The sequence below is a fragment of the Vulpes lagopus genome, chromosome 6 (genome assembly GCF_018345385.1).
Source record: "Vulpes lagopus strain Blue_001 chromosome 6, ASM1834538v1, whole genome shotgun sequence".
NCBI classification, from domain to species: domain Eukaryota; kingdom Metazoa; phylum Chordata; class Mammalia; order Carnivora; family Canidae; genus Vulpes; species Vulpes lagopus.
Genome location: NC_054829.1, coordinates 69,013,222 through 69,031,189, shown reverse-complemented (window position 1 = coordinate 69,031,189; position 17,968 = coordinate 69,013,222). Strand labels below are relative to the sequence as shown.

The 17,968-nt window shown below is 38.4% G+C and overlaps 1 protein-coding gene across 5 annotated transcripts in view; it reads right to left on the bottom strand.

Annotated features, from left to right (window-relative positions):
• STXBP6 (syntaxin binding protein 6) overlaps positions 1–17,968 on the bottom strand; it is a 236,134-nt gene that overhangs the window by 156,979 nt on the left and 61,187 nt on the right. For 3 of the 5 annotated variants that reach the window (XM_041758518.1, XM_041758516.1, XM_041758517.1), the window contains exon 2: positions 6,560–6,748. The exons of 1 other annotated variant lie outside the window; for it this stretch is intronic. In XM_041758518.1, coding sequence (XP_041614452.1) covers positions 6,560–6,713 — 154 coding nt within the window. In that variant the 5' untranslated portion in view covers positions 6,714–6,748. Of the gene's footprint in view, positions 1–6,559; positions 6,749–17,968 lie in introns of those variants that run through there. One more of the 5 variants, XM_041758520.1, reaches the window with a different exon arrangement.

The following is a 17,968-nucleotide window of genomic DNA, read 5'->3' as shown; positions in this document are numbered from 1 at the left end:
ACTACGAGTATTACAATCATTAATTGAAGGTGGGCTTGGTGCCAACCTAGCTGTATTGTGTACCAAATCAAGTGACAGTTGCATGGCAGGTGCTACGCTGAAGGTTATTTAGAGATGACACCTCGTGGCAGGATCTACTGGGCCACTAGATTTCGGAAAACCCTCTCTCTACTTTTAACTCCACCTAATCAAGGATTATTGTTATTACAAACATTTTAATCAAATGTGTCTATTTGATTAAATACAAAAAAGAGAGCCAAATTCTCAATATAAAGTATAACAGGATACTGTATTTTTATAAAATAAAAGAAGATCTAGAAAGAATTATCATCAGGCAATAGAAATAACTTTTTATTGCACTGTCTTCTAGAGTGACTTAAAGTTTTATGGCTTGATTTATGTGCCAAATCTCTCTAATAAAGAGAGAAAAGAAAAAAAAATAAAGAGAGAAAAGGCTTACCCTTATACGCATTACAAATGTGGGGGAGTCTATTAGTTAATAATCTCAGAAATGATAACAAGATAGTGTAGGTCAAAACTGTTCAATGTCTTAGCAGTTTTGAAGGGCTAGGAAAGAATATACTCCTTAAAACATGGTCTTCTCTACACCACACCCCTCATGAACTAACTCAGAAGAAATGAGGTGTTACGGCAGTGCAAGCATGGCCAGTGAGGTGATAAGGACTGGCTGGATTTCCCAGTCTGTTACTCTCAAAATGGTGACTCTGATGTCATGACCTTTGATGAACATTGGTCCCTTCATCTGTGAAACGGTAGGACTCATACCACCTGATAGGAATTTTGTGAGAATAAACTGGAATTACAACAAATAATATAAGCAAAAACAAGTGATATTTTTTCTACATAATTTTCTGAAAGAGTCATAGCTTTAGTAATTATTACTACTTCTATAATAAACAATATATTATAGTTGTTTTGTATTTCTTCTTTCACTGTGAATACATTTGCATACCTCTTAGTTCAGTGTGGATTTTTTCATTTTCCTGGATAAAAACTATTGGAAAGTTAACTCACCATTCCTAAATAAACCATTACTGTCAAAGTTAAATTTCATTTGTCTTATATTTTTCCATTCACTCTTTGCTAGTATTTAGAGACCTTAAGATAAGATCCAGTCAAAATTAGAAAGTGGATTTAGAGAATTTCTTTCAAGGGGCACCTGGTGGCTCAGTTGATTAACTGTCCAACTCTTGATTTCAGCTCAGGTCATGATTTTAGGGGGTAGTGAGACTGAGCCCTGGGTTGGGCTCTGTCTTAGTGTGGAGTCTGGTTGAGATTCTCTCCCTCTCTCTCTCTCTGCCCCTCCCCCTAGTACTTTCTCTCTCTAAAATAAACAAACAAATAAATAAATAAATCTTTAAACAAAAATTTCTCTCTATGCCAGATTGCTGACAACTAATTTTGCTTATCCCAACTCCAATGACAACCTATAAGGAATGGTCTCAAACTTTCATAAATGTCTTAAGTGTCCATTTGGATTATTAACAGCCTGAGCTTCTCCCTAAATGACATGTATGGAATGAGAAAAAGATTTGGCATAAAACTTCAAGGAGTTCGGAATCCTTGAACTCAGAACCCAAAGGAACCTCTAAATTTGTCAGGTGAATAAACTGAAGCCCAGAAAAATTCAGAGCTTTGACCATGGCCAGTCAACATGAAAGAGACTAAGAAGTATTTTTTGGATAGAATGGAGTACCAAGAATGTGTCGTTATGTCAAGCAGACCAAGACAACAACCCCCCAACATAGCAAAACTTCTCAACCCCAGCTTCAGCATCTTCAGCACAATACTTTCAAAATACGGTAAGTTTTACCACTACCCCTGGGGCTGTGGTAGTAGCACCTAGATCTGGATTTTGCAAAGTTTTTGAGGTGATTCTAAGGAACATCTAGGATTGGCAACCACTGAGATAAAGGGCAGTATTGTCAGGTTCTAGGCTCCCATCCCACATCACTACCTTCCATGGGGATCCATTTACATATACTATTTCATCAAAGACCATTCAGAGCTATTTTTTTTAAAGAAGAAAATTTTGCTCTCTAAAAATCTCAAATCATTTTCAAAGGATTAAAATTTTGATTCAACAAAATATGTAATCACAAAAATTAAAATTTCTTCATGTTCCTTTTTATGGGGATAGTAAGTAGTGAGTAACAGCCGAGGAAAGATTTGTACCCACTTATGGATATGAAGGCTAGCATTAGACATTGCATATACTGAATTAAAACATGATCAGGAAAATAGATTTTAAGCATGGAACTATGGAATATTCAGTAGGTAACTGGCCTTTAATCATAAGCTGATTTTCAACTTCTTAGTATGCTTCCAGTTTAGTTTTGTAGATCCAAGTATCATGGAAGGGGTATCCAGCTATGGAAATTATTGAGCTTGGGGCTCACTTTATACTTTGAATGAGTGAAGAGTTCCAAATTCCAAATTCTAAAGTATAATCAGGTACGTAGTCAGCCACAAATTTAGAGTATTTTCTATTTAAGCACAGTGGATAGTGTGTCCGTACTTGGCAATGTGCCAGGTGTTAGAAGGAACCCAGAAGGCACTGACCTTTACATCAGATAGATGCAAGCACAGGTTTACACAATACACACCTGTTTCTGAAGGCTCAACAAGGCCATCTAGGATAACTTTTCATTTGTACAAAGGAGAGAGTTAGTTTTTGTCCTCCTTAGAGAGCAGGCTAGAGATAAGGTCAATAAACTCTTATAATCATCCAACAACTGACTTTGTAAGAGTTGGGTTTTTTTTTTAATTGACTTGGCTGGCATATTTACATATAATAAAATGTACCCATTTTTAGTGTGCAGTTTGAGTTGTGAAAAATGTCTATACCCAAGTAACCACCACCACTATCAGCCTATAGAACTCTTATACCATTGCAAAAAATTCCCTTATGCCCCTTTACAGTCAATTCCTAACCCCAAACCTGTCGACCACCAATAGGCTTTCTATCACTACAGCTTAAGTTCTGTTCATTCTAGAATTTCAATAAATAGAATCATATAGCATGTAATCTTTTCTGGGTTTTTTTTTTTCATAGAACGTAAGGCTTTTGAGTAATCCATGTTGCTGCATGCAGTGGCAATTCATTCCTTAGTATTCCACTGCATAAATAAAATATAGCTTGAAAATTCATGCACATGTAGATGGACATTTGAGATCTGATTATTGGTTATTATAAATAAGACTGTTATCATCCTCCATGTACATGTCTTTTTGTGGACATCTTTTTACTTCTCTCAGCTAAATGCCTAGGAATAGAGTCTCTGAGTCAGAAGTGTATGTTTGAATTTACAAAGAACTGCCAATGGTTGACCAAAGCAGTTGTATGATTTTTACATTCCCACCAGCAAAGTATGAGAACTCAAGTCGCTCCACAGGCTTGCTAACACTTGGTATCGTCAGCCTTTTTAATTTTAGCCACTGCCACAAAGAAAAAGTGGAAACCAGGCTTTAAGAATGCAAGTCAACCAAAGCACATTAGTCCTAAGCATTTGCACACCGTTCAAGAAGCCATTTGGGAAGTCCAGTGAGAAACATTAAAATTCTATCTGGAGGCTCTGTAAATGAACTGGAGAGATTATTTTTCTCCTTACACAATCACAGCTACATAACCCAAGAAAGATCATATTATTTCTCCTGCTCTGGCATCTTTCTTGATTTCTCCAGAGGATATGCAATTCTCTCCAAAAATAATAATTCTTATGATCACAGGCCTCAACCTCAGATTTTAAATCCTGCCAGGCATTGGGTGGCAGGGGGCGGAGGTGGAATTCACACACAAAAAAAGTCAGTAAGATATTGGATATATAAAATACCCATGATGTTTACATGCATATGTTGGTAAGCTTTTAAAGCTAGAATATTCTTCCTAAAAAAATTTTTTTAAACTCCTTATGCTGTTTGAAAAACGGTTAAGTACTATTTGCAGACATTGCCCTAATTTGAACAAATTTTGCCTGTTCAAAATGGATAGCTGGTTTTCATCAACCAAACCACAAGAGTTGAAGAGCCTGGCCTCCCAGAGAGTGTAGGTGGTTCACAATAATAGCAGGAAGGACGCTGTCATTCCAGGGCTCTGCTTTCACTTCACAGCCTCCTATGTGAGTGGAGCTACAAAGAGGTCATCCTTATACTGAATAGGAGAAAAGGAGAAACTCAAAATCCAGTGTAGTCTTTTAATGAGGCTCCTGTTCCTTCTGTCAGGAATGCTCGTGGCACATGTACCATCTCTTTTCAGAACCAGGGAGGCTCTACTTTCCTTGTAGCTCTGGGTTCTTCCAGCCAGGCCAAATTCTCCTCATACATGCTATCCTATCACTGTATTTTTTTCCTTTTTGGCCTTTCCACAGCTAATAATCATATTTATTTTAGTGACTAGTTGATTAATGTCTACTGCTCCTCGCCCATCCAAGTAAGCTTCATGAATTTTTCTCCTGTCTGCCCCATACCTAGAGTGCTTAGCACATACAAAAGTACTTAATAAATATGAGTCCTTAATTACTTGTCCATTAAAACATTACTTTATCAAAGATGTGACCGATATGCCTCTAAGCTTCACATTAATCGGAAGATAAAGAGGCTGCTCCCTTCTCAATGAGAAGAAAACTGCAAAACACTTAGATGTCAAAGGTGGCCTGGCCTTCTCCTGCCTCAACTTCCATTAAACCATCTGCTTCAATGTCACATCTACTGGATCAACCTATCCTCTCAAAACTCAAATTCATGAAAAGGAGAAAGACTATCAGAATAAAATATTTTCCTCCATCAGAATGGAATTCTGAAAATGTAGTTCTCATAGTTTCAAACTTTAAACCTCAAGTCTTGGTAATCTGTAGGGGAAAGGCAGTGATTGGAGGAGTCCAGGTCAGGGTCTCCTATGGCAGGGGAAATGGGTCTGCTATTTCACTGAGATAGGCAGGCAGAGTCCCTCTCTCCCTACTGCAGACTTCAGGATCAGAAACAGGCTGACAGGAGCATATGCCTCACATGCAAACAGAACTGCCATCTTTTTCAGTTAGAGGAATGTACCAGGCAAAACTCTAAGGACTTCTAGAACATCCACCTTTTCTTCAACTCCCCATCTTCAAGAAGTCTTGAGGAAACACAGATTGAATGAAAAGTAATAATATTAGAATCACTGTCTGTCCATACTCAGCTCATGTTCAGCTCAGCCCAAACACAAAAAAATTTACTGTAATGCATTCTTTTCATTATTGGTGAAAGCAGAACTCTAGAATCAAAATTTAAGAACATGAAAATATTTCTAAGACCTGCATCTCATGAACAAAGTACTAGGAAGGTAATTAGGTAATTTCTTTCACTCAGTCATTAAATATTAACCTAGTCCCTACTATATGCTAAGCACTGCCCAGCACACTAAGGGAATGCAAATGTCCTCCAATAATCACCATATTTTACTAATCTATTCCTTATTGGAAATTCAGAAAAAAAGACCAATATTTCTTTTTTTTTAAGACCAATATTTCAAGGTCAATTCTCTCACACTCATTTAAATAAGAGCTTTATCCTAACAACTGAAAAGACGTTCTTACCAAAAGGTTATTATTATAAACTAAGAAATAGTCTTATTATCTGTACATATTCTTTTGTTTTGATCTTCACATATTCTTTCTGGAAAAAACCTATCTACACAATGAAATGAATTCTGATAAATGATCAGAAGTTTATTTTTTTAATCTAAAAATGGGTCGAAAAATAAAGTTTTATTGCCAAACCACAACTGAAGGAAATAAGAAAAGATGAATTAAGGTAAGCTTAATTCTTACATTGCCCAGTTACAAGAAATATTATCAGATTTGTTACAAATGCCCCAGGTATTCAGATTAGCATCACCACAACTCCATGGAAAACCTATCCAAATTTTATCTCAAAAACTAGGTATGGATCCACAGTAAATCCCACAGATCTACAATCACAAGCAGAAAGAGAAAAAATAATCCAACAAAATTCTAAGCTTAATAGAACAGATGCCTCTTTCTGACAAGGAACAGCTGTCAGGCAAAGCGATGATTTGGGAGCTGTGTCTACTTTCTCACATTCCATAAGGTGTCGATAGTTATCTTGAGACAAACTATTACTGATTACTGGTAACTGTTAAAGAAAAAGAAAGCCAGTGAAACTCAGGCTCCTAGTAATGACAATTACCAACTCTCAGGAATTATGCTAAAGCAAAAATCCTAAAGGAGAACCCAATTTCTGCCAATGTTTTAGTGAAGGAAAGCATGGATGAACAAATGTGTCTGTCAAACCCTCAGCAGAAGCACTCGATGAACTGGAAAATACATTTAAAATTGAACTTCATTACTTTTCCCATAGAAAGCAACCTCAAAAGTAGAGGTGCCACCGGCAAATAAGGATCAGAAAAGACAACAGAAAAACAGGAAACAGAAATGGAAGAGCAGATGTGTACAAAACACTGGGCATATGACCCTCTCAGATACTTTAGAATAAAATATTTTAAGATGAAGGTGTTTTAATATTATTGTCTGGTTTTCATTACCTGACAGGCAGATATATGTTAAATATTCTCCTTGACCGCCAGTTGCCAAGAAAGGAATCTTTTTCTTTGTCCTCCTCTTTACTTGGACGGCTCCCAGCATCCTTTCATCAAGTGGTGCAAAAATTTCCTTGCTGATGGCAGACTTGGCACTCATTGTAGAACAACAGAGGAGGGCACACAGTGAGTTTTCTAAAGAAGAGAAAGAGAAGGCAAGCTGAGTTGACAATATAGTGAGGCTCCTATAAGAGTACGCGGCAAGCTGATTTGCAAGTGGAGTAATTTTCAATTTGTAGTTTAAACTCACTCCCATGTTTGAAACACACTGCAGAACCATTAAAAGCAAGGTCTTCACGTTTGTATTAACTGTGAAAAATGCAAACAAGGGAATACTGATGTACTCACTGAAAATGTCAAATAAAATGTGAGATGAATAGCATGAAATGTTTCCTAGAAAGTTTGTAGGTCTCTACCCCAATTGCACCTAACAGTACTGGTGAGCAGTACCCAGTTCCATTTCTGTTCTGTAAGAAACACGGTTTCACATTTCCAGTTGAGAGATCTTTCCCCTGTCCAACAATCCTTAAAGTCACCAAGTTCTTTATGCTCCCTCAAAATCTCCTTTAACTCTAATGTAAATCCATTTCCCTAATTCTATTCACAGTGGAAATAATAATACCATCTTCTATGTAATAACCCTACATGCACCAGAAAACCATTAATTTAATCACCCATTAGCTGCTTTGGATCACGCTAAATAATTAATCCTTATTTATTAACCTCTCTCGGTGGGTCCTATTTTCCTCTGCATATAGTTGCCATGCTCTGGACCCCTGACAAATTCTCCACATTTTTCTTCAGCCAGAGTGGACACAGAATTCTTACAAAAAAAAAAAAAAAGTCTGACTAATGCTAAGTATTTTGGAAATGTTATCCAGCAGTTCCCACATGTTATGCTTCTATGGGTAACTGGCAATGTGTGCCCAATAATTAAGAAGATAAAACAGTATGTTGCTGACTCATAATGGGTCCCTCCTCTCCCTGCCACCAAACTCACATATATACAGTCCCCATGTTATATTTAGTTTTCCAGAAGTTATATCTCTCTGATGGTCTTAATTCTGCTAATTTGTGTCTACTATATTCAAGATCAGTCTGAATTTTAACCCTATCATCCAAAAACTTCAACAACTTGAATAAACATTTTCTCTCCCATCATCCTAGTCATGGTCTGTGTCTTAACTGGTAACCAATATTTGTTTAACTAACAAATCAGAACTAGAGGAGCAGACAGGGCCTGTGGGTTGGTCATGTGGTCATACAGAGTATTCAGAGAGCCTGCAAGTGGATCAACAGCACAGCTATATACGGTAACAGTAGCTCAAAGAGTTGGTCAGCCTGCTGTAAAATTGAGGCAAGTGGCAAACACCTACTATGTGCCATTTCTAGGCTCAGTATTAGAGATACAAGAAATATTTAGGACATGGTCCCTATTCCCTAGGAGTTGACTGCTGACTACATCAAAGGTTTTGCTTTATAAGGGAAAACACGGGATCGTTCTTCCCAATGCAAAATTCACAAATGCTACCAACATAGCTATCCATCAGCAATTTTGTCGTAGCAAAGAGATAGATTTAAAAAGAGCATTCCTCTGGCTAAAAAAAATTTCTCCTAGTTTCAATTCTGTAAGAGAACAGGTTTTCTTAGTGGCACCAAGAATAAAGACTACACAGTGGTGCTTTTTATTATATCCATCTATATCTCCACTACATATTAGAGAGATATATACCCAGATGTCTTTGTGCTCTGATCATGACATTTCATCATCACTACGAGATTCTTCATACTGGCTAAGAACATTATGACAACAGCATAGGGGACCTGGATTCAATGTGCTGACCACTAACTGATACTCTGCGATTTCCCAGAAGTTAGCAAATAGAATTCTCCCCACCATGATTTACCCAGTGACTTTCCTAAGCAGGGTGTTATAATTTACAAGGACATTTTTTAAAAAAAGAGAGAAACAAGGCTTCTCATTTCTCACCCTTTGGGGACATGTGAAAAAGAAAGCCAGTGGGAACACAGCAGCTTCCAACATTCTATAAGCTACACAGAAAGCACGTCACATTCCCAAACTCACCAGGCATTCTCTTACCAGTGCCCTCCCAACTGTGGTATGGCTTTTACTTTTCTATCTTGGATTCACATTTTTCTATAATAATGGTTAAAAGAAAAAGCTATCATTTTATTGTACAAAATCTGCCAGGAAAGAAGGGGAAGATGCATGTTTTACCAAACTCTTAGAAAATTCTGTTCTTCTTTTGAGAAGCTGTTAAGAAATGGAAATGACCTTTTACTGTTTTTAAGATTTATCTATTTGAGAGAGAGGGAGCACGTGAGTGAGTGCGTGGGGAGGGGAGGGACAGAGGGAGAAGAAGAGAGATCTCAAGTAGACTCTGCACTGAGCATGGAGCCTGACGTGGGGCTCAATCTCAGGACCCTAAGATCACAACCTAAGACAAAACCAAGAGTTGGATGCTTAACCAACTGTGCCACCGAGGTGCTCCCTGCCATTTTTTAATATAGTGATATTCAATAGCCAAGCACAATAACAAACAAAGCATGACAAAAATCAGGAAAGATAAAAACAGTAACTTCACTGAGCACAGGTTAAACAAATCTGGGTTTAAATTCCAGCTCCAATTTTGAAGGCCTACTTATGACTGGGTAAATCTCTTAAAATTCCAGACTCCTAGTTTACTAACTGCAACTTGGAGAGATCTTCACCCACCTCACGGAACTATCGAAAGAACTAAATGGAACAGTGTATGCAAATCTCTTATTCTAGTGCCTGAATCATAATAAACTCTTAAAAATGGAAAATTGTAATTACTTCTCCTACTACACTGTGAAAAATAAAAGACCCTCTGAGCTTATAGAAACTGAGTAAATGTAGCCATCCATACCAGAATGGATGTGTAAAAGAGAAACTCAACTTTACCAAAGCTTTTTTTTCTCATTCATGGTATGAAACTCACTAAATATGGATACATGGTCTATTTTATGAAAGGCTCTGTATTGTTTTCAGGATGAGGAATTTATAGAAGTCACCCTCAGGAAACTTACTAGTAGGAGATTACTAGATGCATCCCATGGGAAATTATCAAAAGTTTTTATTCAGGACAATGATGATAACAGGTCTATGCAACTGTAGGTATGTGTGTATGTTTTTAACAGCATCACAGGAATGGGAATGTACGGTGGAGTTTTTGTTTTACACAATTCTCTAACTGGTTCTCATGCAGCCATCCTGACACCTAATTTAAAGCCGATAGCCTGACGAGGAACTATGGGATGGAAAGCAATGGATTCTTGGGAAAGAATACAGGAAGAGATGTACAGGATTTTCTCTCTGATTCAAGCAAGCAGCTTTATAAGGTCTTATATCTTGTTGGTAAATCAATACCCAGCCCAAGGCTGGGATCCCACTGTAAGAAAACAAGATGAATATAGTATCAGTGGTGTGCCAATGACCAGAAGTACTCTAATCTACATCATGCTGAAGGTAGCAGGACATTCCACCCCAAAATATGCCACTTCAAGATTTTGATTATTTTGAACTGAAGGTATCTGAAAAACAGCAAATGCGAGCAAAGGCTTTGTCTGAACCCCCCTCATCTGCCTAAAAACAGATCCTCTAAAAGGAATTCATTAAGTCCCCCCTCTGAGATTTCCATCTACTAGAGAAGAGGGACACTTGTCACAGGAGAGGAGACTGGAACAGAACACCACACCCAGGACAGATTTTATCACAAACTATCATATTACCCATCGGTTTTTCTAAGGGTAGCACTCAATCTTTCCTAGAAATCATTTACTCTCCCCTAAGAGGCCTACATCCCTGTTCCCCTTTCCCTATGGGGATGATATTTAATCCTGAATTCCACAGATTTTCAGAGAGTTACTTTCTTCCCTTGGCATCTCCCATGTATCCATGAGGTATATGTGCTAATAAACTTCTGTTTTTCTCTTAGTATTTGGTCTTTTATTACAGGAGTCTCAGCTAAGGACTCAGAAGGGTAGAAGGAAAATTAGTTCTTCTCTCCTACAACCCCATGGAAGTTTTTTCATCTTCCTGGTCTACTGCTTCTACAGGCTATAATTACAAAGCTTTTCCATCCAAGAAGCCAACCTACAAAATGATTTGCAAGTCAAAGCAGCTGGCTGTCTTGGTAATTGTAGAGACTAATCTCACTTAGTTTAATCTTTGCTGGGGTTTTTCTATCTATCTTCTTCTGGTTGTAAGCCACCTAGTCCAGATCCACTTTTGTTAGTACAGGGCTACTATAGTGGGGGCCCTCCACACCCACAGGTAACCTGGAAATGAGATTAACCTTCAGAGAGGAGCTGTAAACTCCTACGACCTCAGGATTCAGCAGATGAAGTACATAAGTAAAGGACACAGATGGAAGATGTTCTGCACTCCACCATTTACATCTTTGGTTTCCAGGAGTGGAACGGACACTTGTCCTCCACGGTGAGGAGATAAGGAAGAGTGTGATAGGGATTCCATCAAGTAAAAACTGCAGATGCCCTTAGTCATGGGTGCCTTTTGTGGCTATCATGCAGACAGGAAGTACAGCCTTCAGGCTTCAAATACTACTCACCTGAAAAGCAAGAGCCTGTAGTTCAGTGAACTACAGTCTTCTATTTAGCTTGATATTATCAAGGCAAGCTGAGTCCTCTAACCTCAGGAATGTCCCTGTCTAGGCCCCATGTTTAGCAAGCAATCTTCTGATCATATTTTGGCACCAGCTGTGCCAATACAAGTATTCTGGACTGTACAGCAGTTATAGTCCCGTTGCCAATGAGTAACCAGAATCTCTGGTTTTAGACTTCACCCTCTTTAACCAGTTACTATGACTTGACCCTGGGGGAGATGCACACTCAAAGCAAGCTGATATCAAGTTTCAGAACTCTCCGAGTTAAGAGTGAAAGTGATGTCAGCCCAGGAGACTTTGGGGGAGAATTAGCCGGTTTTCTCTAATGCATAGGAACACTGGTGAGGTGACCTCAAATAACTCAGAAATGAGAAAACTAAGCTTATTCTCTAAGGAGTTCTCTGCGTTGTCTCTTTGTGTTTGAGATGCTACAAATGCAACTTCAATCTGATGACACTAATCATGCATCCAGCTCCCACTGCCTTCCTGGCTTTAAATCCATTTACCCAGCTGCCAGTGGAGCATTTCCACTGACAGTTAACCTAGACCCTGCATTTTCCTTTAACCCTTCCAAACACAACCTCCCTAACTACTCCCCATCCCGTCCCATAACAAGTTACCAATCATCAAGCCCTGTGGATTTGATGTAATCTTTCTGGACTCTACTAGTTCCCGCTCATTCTCGTTTTCTTTGGTTAGGATTCTCATCAACTCTAGCCTAAATGATTCGGATGCCTCCTAAAAGAGCCCCAGTATCGCTCCCATCTTGCTCACAAATGTCCTTCAACACCGCCCAGTGTAATATTCTAAATGATAAATAAGATTCAAGCTTAACTGTATTTGTTTCTTCTCCTTGCCTCAGGTCTTGAAAGAGAAACACAATTACCTTGACAAGAAATGGGTGAATGTTATAAATACTGAAATCAAAGTAGAGATATGTTAAACTGCTTTCCATAAACTCCACAGTATATAAACACTAAATCTTATAAGTCAGATGTTATTAAGCAATCATTAAACCTAAAAAAAAAAATCTGGAAATGTTCATTTCACTCCAAAATCCAAAACCTCTGCCTGGTAGTTAGAAAACATGCAATGTGTTTGTTAAACATTGAAAATCTATTCTTCATGGTTTCATATATTAAGGCCAATGAGATCACTGGAAGTCAAGTAAAGCTCCTCTATAAAAGTTTACTCAATAGTTACTGATTCAAAATATGCAAAATTTCTACTCAGACAACGTCACTCTTTGATAAGATCTCAAGATAAAAATTGCAGTTGCTCTATGGCATGTAAATATGCAGAAGATTTAAATAAATTAGACAAAAACTTCAGTACACCAGCCAGTTTTTCCATGTAGTTCAATTAATTCTCTAAACTAAAAATTCATATTAGTGAAGTCTAAAGAGGAAGTCTGATACACCACTAGAATAGATAGATAACTTTAATCTGTTAATAGCATTCGAAGTGGGAAATTGCAATCACTGTAAGCCCATTATTCTTCGTTCTTCATGATAGAAACGAGGGTTGTGGAATGGCCTGTGTGGTGTGAAACCAGATGGGAATGGCAGACCAAGAATTGATATTTAATACTTCATAAGACTTATAAAGATTGGAACTAAATCAATAGGTTACACTCCCCGCCCTCACAAAAACAAAAACAAAAAAAACCCAAAACAAAAAATCTCTAAAACGATTCTGGAAGGAGCCAGAAACTTCCAAACAGGGATATTAAAGCCAAAAATATTCTCTGGTCTATTAGAAAGATCCTTGTAAATAGACATAGAAATACCATAAAGGATGAATTCTGAACAAAGACTATGTCAACATCATCTCAGGTGCCCAGGACCTGTTTGCAGTGGGATCTCGGGACAAGAGGCTAGACTTGTTTTCTTGACAATTTCCTGGTTTATTCTGCTATACAACCAGTCCAGAACCACTGTCTTTGAGGTTTTCCCTCTGTATTTAATGAATTACCTATAAACTAAGACTCCATAAACACTTTTTGAGAGTATATGGCAGATACTCAGTAAAGCGCTAGTAATGAGTCACTGAGGTTTGCATAGCACTGCATGATTTATAAAACACTTCCACGCTCAATTCCAAGTGTGGAATCAAGATAGCCGCTAAATGTATCTTCCAGTTTGCTTAAGACTGTAAATTACGATTTTTAGGCCTGTGTTTTTATGAATGGTAAGCTATGCTCTTTTTAACCTACCCCATTGGTCCAGGGATTATGAAGTTAGAATTTCCCTCACTAAAATTAATACTTGAGTTAGAACTCCTTGAACCAGCAACTCTACTACTAGAGAAAATGATGTGAGCATGTATGCCTGTATTATAAATGCATGCTTACCTCAGATTCATTTTTAAGAGCAAAACATTATAAACAATCTAAATATCCATCAACAGCCAATCTTCATTGGTTAAATACAGTATAGCCTACCACCTAGCAGAATATTACATAGTCTTCAAAATTCATGATATAGATCTGACTGGGAGAAATGACCATAACATAATAGAGTGAAAACAAGGAAGTTACAAAACAGAAAATGAACTTGTTGATTATTGGTGTATATTTATATGCATAAAGAAATGTCTAGAAAAAAAGCTGCCAAAATGTTAATATGACTATCTCTGGATTTTGAAATCAGAAAATAGGTCAGAAATTAATTCTGCAGGGCACTACCCTTATTCCACTATAATCTGACTAGAGTGTTCCTTTAAACATTTTGTTTTTGAGGTACACGCTTTCTCCTCAAATTGGAAGGCATATCAAAATATGTATTTCACTGAGATCTAATTATTGGTCTGCCTTTTTAATTTTTTTTAATATTTTATTTATTTATTCATGAGAGAGAGAGAGAGAGAGAGAGAGAGAGAGAGAGAGAGGCACAGAGACACAGGCAGAGGGAGAAGCAGGCTCCATGCAGGGAGCCTGACATGGGACTTGATCCCGGGACTCCAGGATCACGCCGTGGGCTGAAGGCAGGCACCAAACTGCTGAGCCACCCAGGGATCCCCTGGTCTGCCTTTCTTTTCTGCTGGTCCAGATATGGCACTGGGAATCCCACAGGTGAAACTGGGTAAAATTCCCAATTTCAAAGAGTTGTGAAGAAAAAGAGCAAATGCTGTGAACAATGACAAGGACTGGAAGGCATTTCTGTGAGAAGAAAATGGCTCCTTTCCTCTGGGCAAGTGCAGCTCCACGCCAGGGCCAAAGGCCTGATGAACAGAATACCAGCCACATGTCAGCTGGCACTTGCTCCCTTGCACACACATCTTTGGAGCAGAGCAAAAACAGCACAACCATACACAGCAGCCTTGGTCATGGCTTACTTAAACTTTTTAAGTGGATGAAATCTTAAAAAATCCTAAAATACAGTTTAACTCCTTAAGGAAAGGGAAGAGGGAGTTTTTTTCCCCCACTATCAGGCTACCAAGTACTATGAGACTTGGTTGGCTTTCTTTTCCTGTATATACTAACCCTTCTTGTGTAGGAGACATCATGTTCACAGGATCCTCCAAAGCCAGTGACTCATGTCTGCTTCAGTTATAAATCTAGACTATTTTCATTTGCTCTTTCCGTGTTTATAAGTTCAGTAAGCACATTATTCTTGCTGGTTTAATATTCAAAGAACAAATCCTGTTCTACACCCAGACCCCAAGATCTGTGTTTATACAAGCTTATTTATATTGTGGGTGGACTTGTTAACCTTCTAGTCAATCATTATATCCCAACAAATAATACAATAAAGGCAAAAAAAACCACCACCACCACCATCACCACCACCCTAGGCTGCCAGAAACATGCCATTTGGAGAATTTTTCAAGGTGATGTGAAGAGTTCACAAGTATCACCCATTCTGAGGGATTCAGTCTATAATAGAACCACAACATTCACAAGTTTAAGTTTCAAGGACTAGTTTAAATTGGTTTTTCAGTATCTCTATACCGATGCTACAGCAATAGATAGAAATAAAGCACCAGAGAAGGGTGGGCTGGGGTGCACTCTTTGGAATATGACAGGACTGTCAAGCCACAATGTGAGCAGGCCTTAAAAAGAAGTTTAGTCATATCAAAGAAAGAACAAAGGGTTGTGAGAGAAAACAAACGGAGCTCAGATTGTTGGCATGTCTCAGTTTTTGAGCACTCATCACTATGGTGTCCAACACCTCATTGGCAAACTAAGAAAACAATATACTGGCCTGGAGGGCATTGTTTATAGCAGACAACACTGGCAATTGACAAATCTATTCCAACCAAATAGGGACAAAGCCACATGAGGAGAGACTACATGAAAATAAACATTTCAATTATGTTCTATGTTCTGCACTGCTTGCTAAATCACTGTGTTTCTTTTAGTTGCACTGAAGATAGAACAGAGAGGCAAACACTAAACCCATACATGAAAGGAAGTAGAAGACTTTAAAATGTACAGCAGGCCCCTAAGCAGAGTCGCTTGTGCTAAACCCCACTTCAGCAAACCAAGACTTTAATACCTAACCTAACTGCTGCCTCCACTCCCCAGGAATGTAACTTCAACCACTCGACCAGGAATTACCTGGTCAGTACTCCATAGGCCCTTACAATCCCCTCAGGAGGACAATCTGCCTGAAACAATGCATTCTTTGCCAATAATTTCCTCTTTTAGCCCTCTTTCTGCCTTTAAAAGCCTTTCTATTTTTTTTTAATCTTATTTATTTATTCATGAGAGACAGAGACGACGGGGGGGGGGGGGGGGGGGCGGGGACAGAGACACAGGCAGAGGGAGAAGCAGGCTCTATGCAGGGAGCCTGACGTGGGACTCAATCCCGGGTAGCCAGGATCAGGCTCTGGGCTGAAGGCAGGGCTAAACCACTGAGCCATGTGGGCTACCCTGCCTTTTCTCTTTGATAGCTTGGTAGAGTTACTTTATTTATTTATTTAATTTATTTATTTTAGAGAGAGAGCAGGTGCATATGAGCAGAGGGAGGGGCAGAGGGAAAGAGAATCCTGAAGCAGACTTCCCACTGAGCCCAGAGCACACCTTGGGTGATGGGGATGGGGGTCCATCACAACCTGAGTGGAAATCAAGAATTGGCCACTCAACCAAATGAGCCACCCAGGCATCCGGGTGGAACTACTGTCTATTGCTTGATGAGATACTGCCAATTCATAGTCACTGAAAAAGCTAATTGGATCTTTAAATTCACTCCTCTGAAATTCTGTCATTTAACAATCACTCAGGTAGTAGTTCGGGTGCTTTCCTCTTACAGGAGAGGCTTGATTCACAGAGAAGTTTATACAGATGTTATGAATTATGGACAAAAAAAAAAAAAAGACCAACCCATCAACCATTAAAAACAAAGAAACAAATGAATAAATGCTCCAGCAAACATAAGATGAGCCTTTTCTATCAGATATTTGTTGGCTCAAATCATAAATTTTTTGATTTAGCTATTTCTATTTAAGAACAGACCTGGAGTAAAACATGAAAAAGAGAACAAGCCTTTTAAAAAGACCCTCAAAAAAAATAAAATAAAATAAATAAAAAAAATAAAAAGACCCTCCATTTTTAAGTGACCTATAAAAACTGAAAATATAGTTGAAACAAGTTTACATATTTTCTAAAAATCAGAGGAAAGCTTCTCAAAATAATCTCTAAATCTGATTTTAAAACAGTATTTCCTACTTAAACCCCTGATTTGAAAAATATCACCACTTTATAATTTCTTGAGAGAGTGTCAACAAGTTTTCTGTAATTGATATTGTAACAGCATCATACCCTGACATGTCCTTCACAGTAACAGAAGACACAGAAAAAATGTGGCACATCTGTACCCATTTCACACATATTTATCAGGTCAATCTAAAAGGTAAGGCACTCTGTCCTTCAATGTCTCAGTTTCATATACAAGATTTTCAATAAGATCATTCAACTCTTCCATCTCACAAGGGTCTGCCAAGGACTGTAATTTTAATGTTAATTGGTCTCCCCAACGGTCAACTTCATAACTATGTGCCTGTGCAGTATAATTTGACCAGTGCTGGAAAGATTCCCGCTGAGCCTCCAAAAGCTTTCCCCAGCCGCTACCTCAAATTCTGACATGTGATGCAAACACCTGGATGTGAGACCTTGGTATTTGAAAATCCTCATCAGTATGTCTGTACTGGGGGGTGAAGGGCAAGATTTGATTTTACAAAAAAAGGGCACTAAGGCTCAGAGTAGTTAAGTAAAGCTTAACTCTAAAGCTGTAATTCACATAGCTTTAAAAGGCAGAGCAGGGACTTGAACCTAGGAAGCATGATTCTAGGAGTCTTTGCTCTTCCTCACTATCTCACCGAAGAAATTAGAAAGGTTGGGAAAAGTGAGGCAGAAATGCATTCTAGGTAAATCAAAAATTCATCTCCTTCACTGTTTTACCTCTGATCAGCCCTGCTTTGTGGTGGACAAAATACTGTTATTATCTCTGTCCAGCCCCCACAAAGGTAATGAATCAGGCTGTAGTTTGAAGTCATTCTTTCTGGATATCTGTTCATCTCGGTTTTACATATCATGCTGTGTAGGATACACAGCAAAGAGGATCACGTAATCTAATTAGAATAGAGCTTGTTTTGATTCCACAAATAAAAACCCGGGGAGTTGGTAATACGGCAGCTGAGAGTCTACAATAGGTCTGTCTCCGTAAACAGGACAATGTCCACCAAA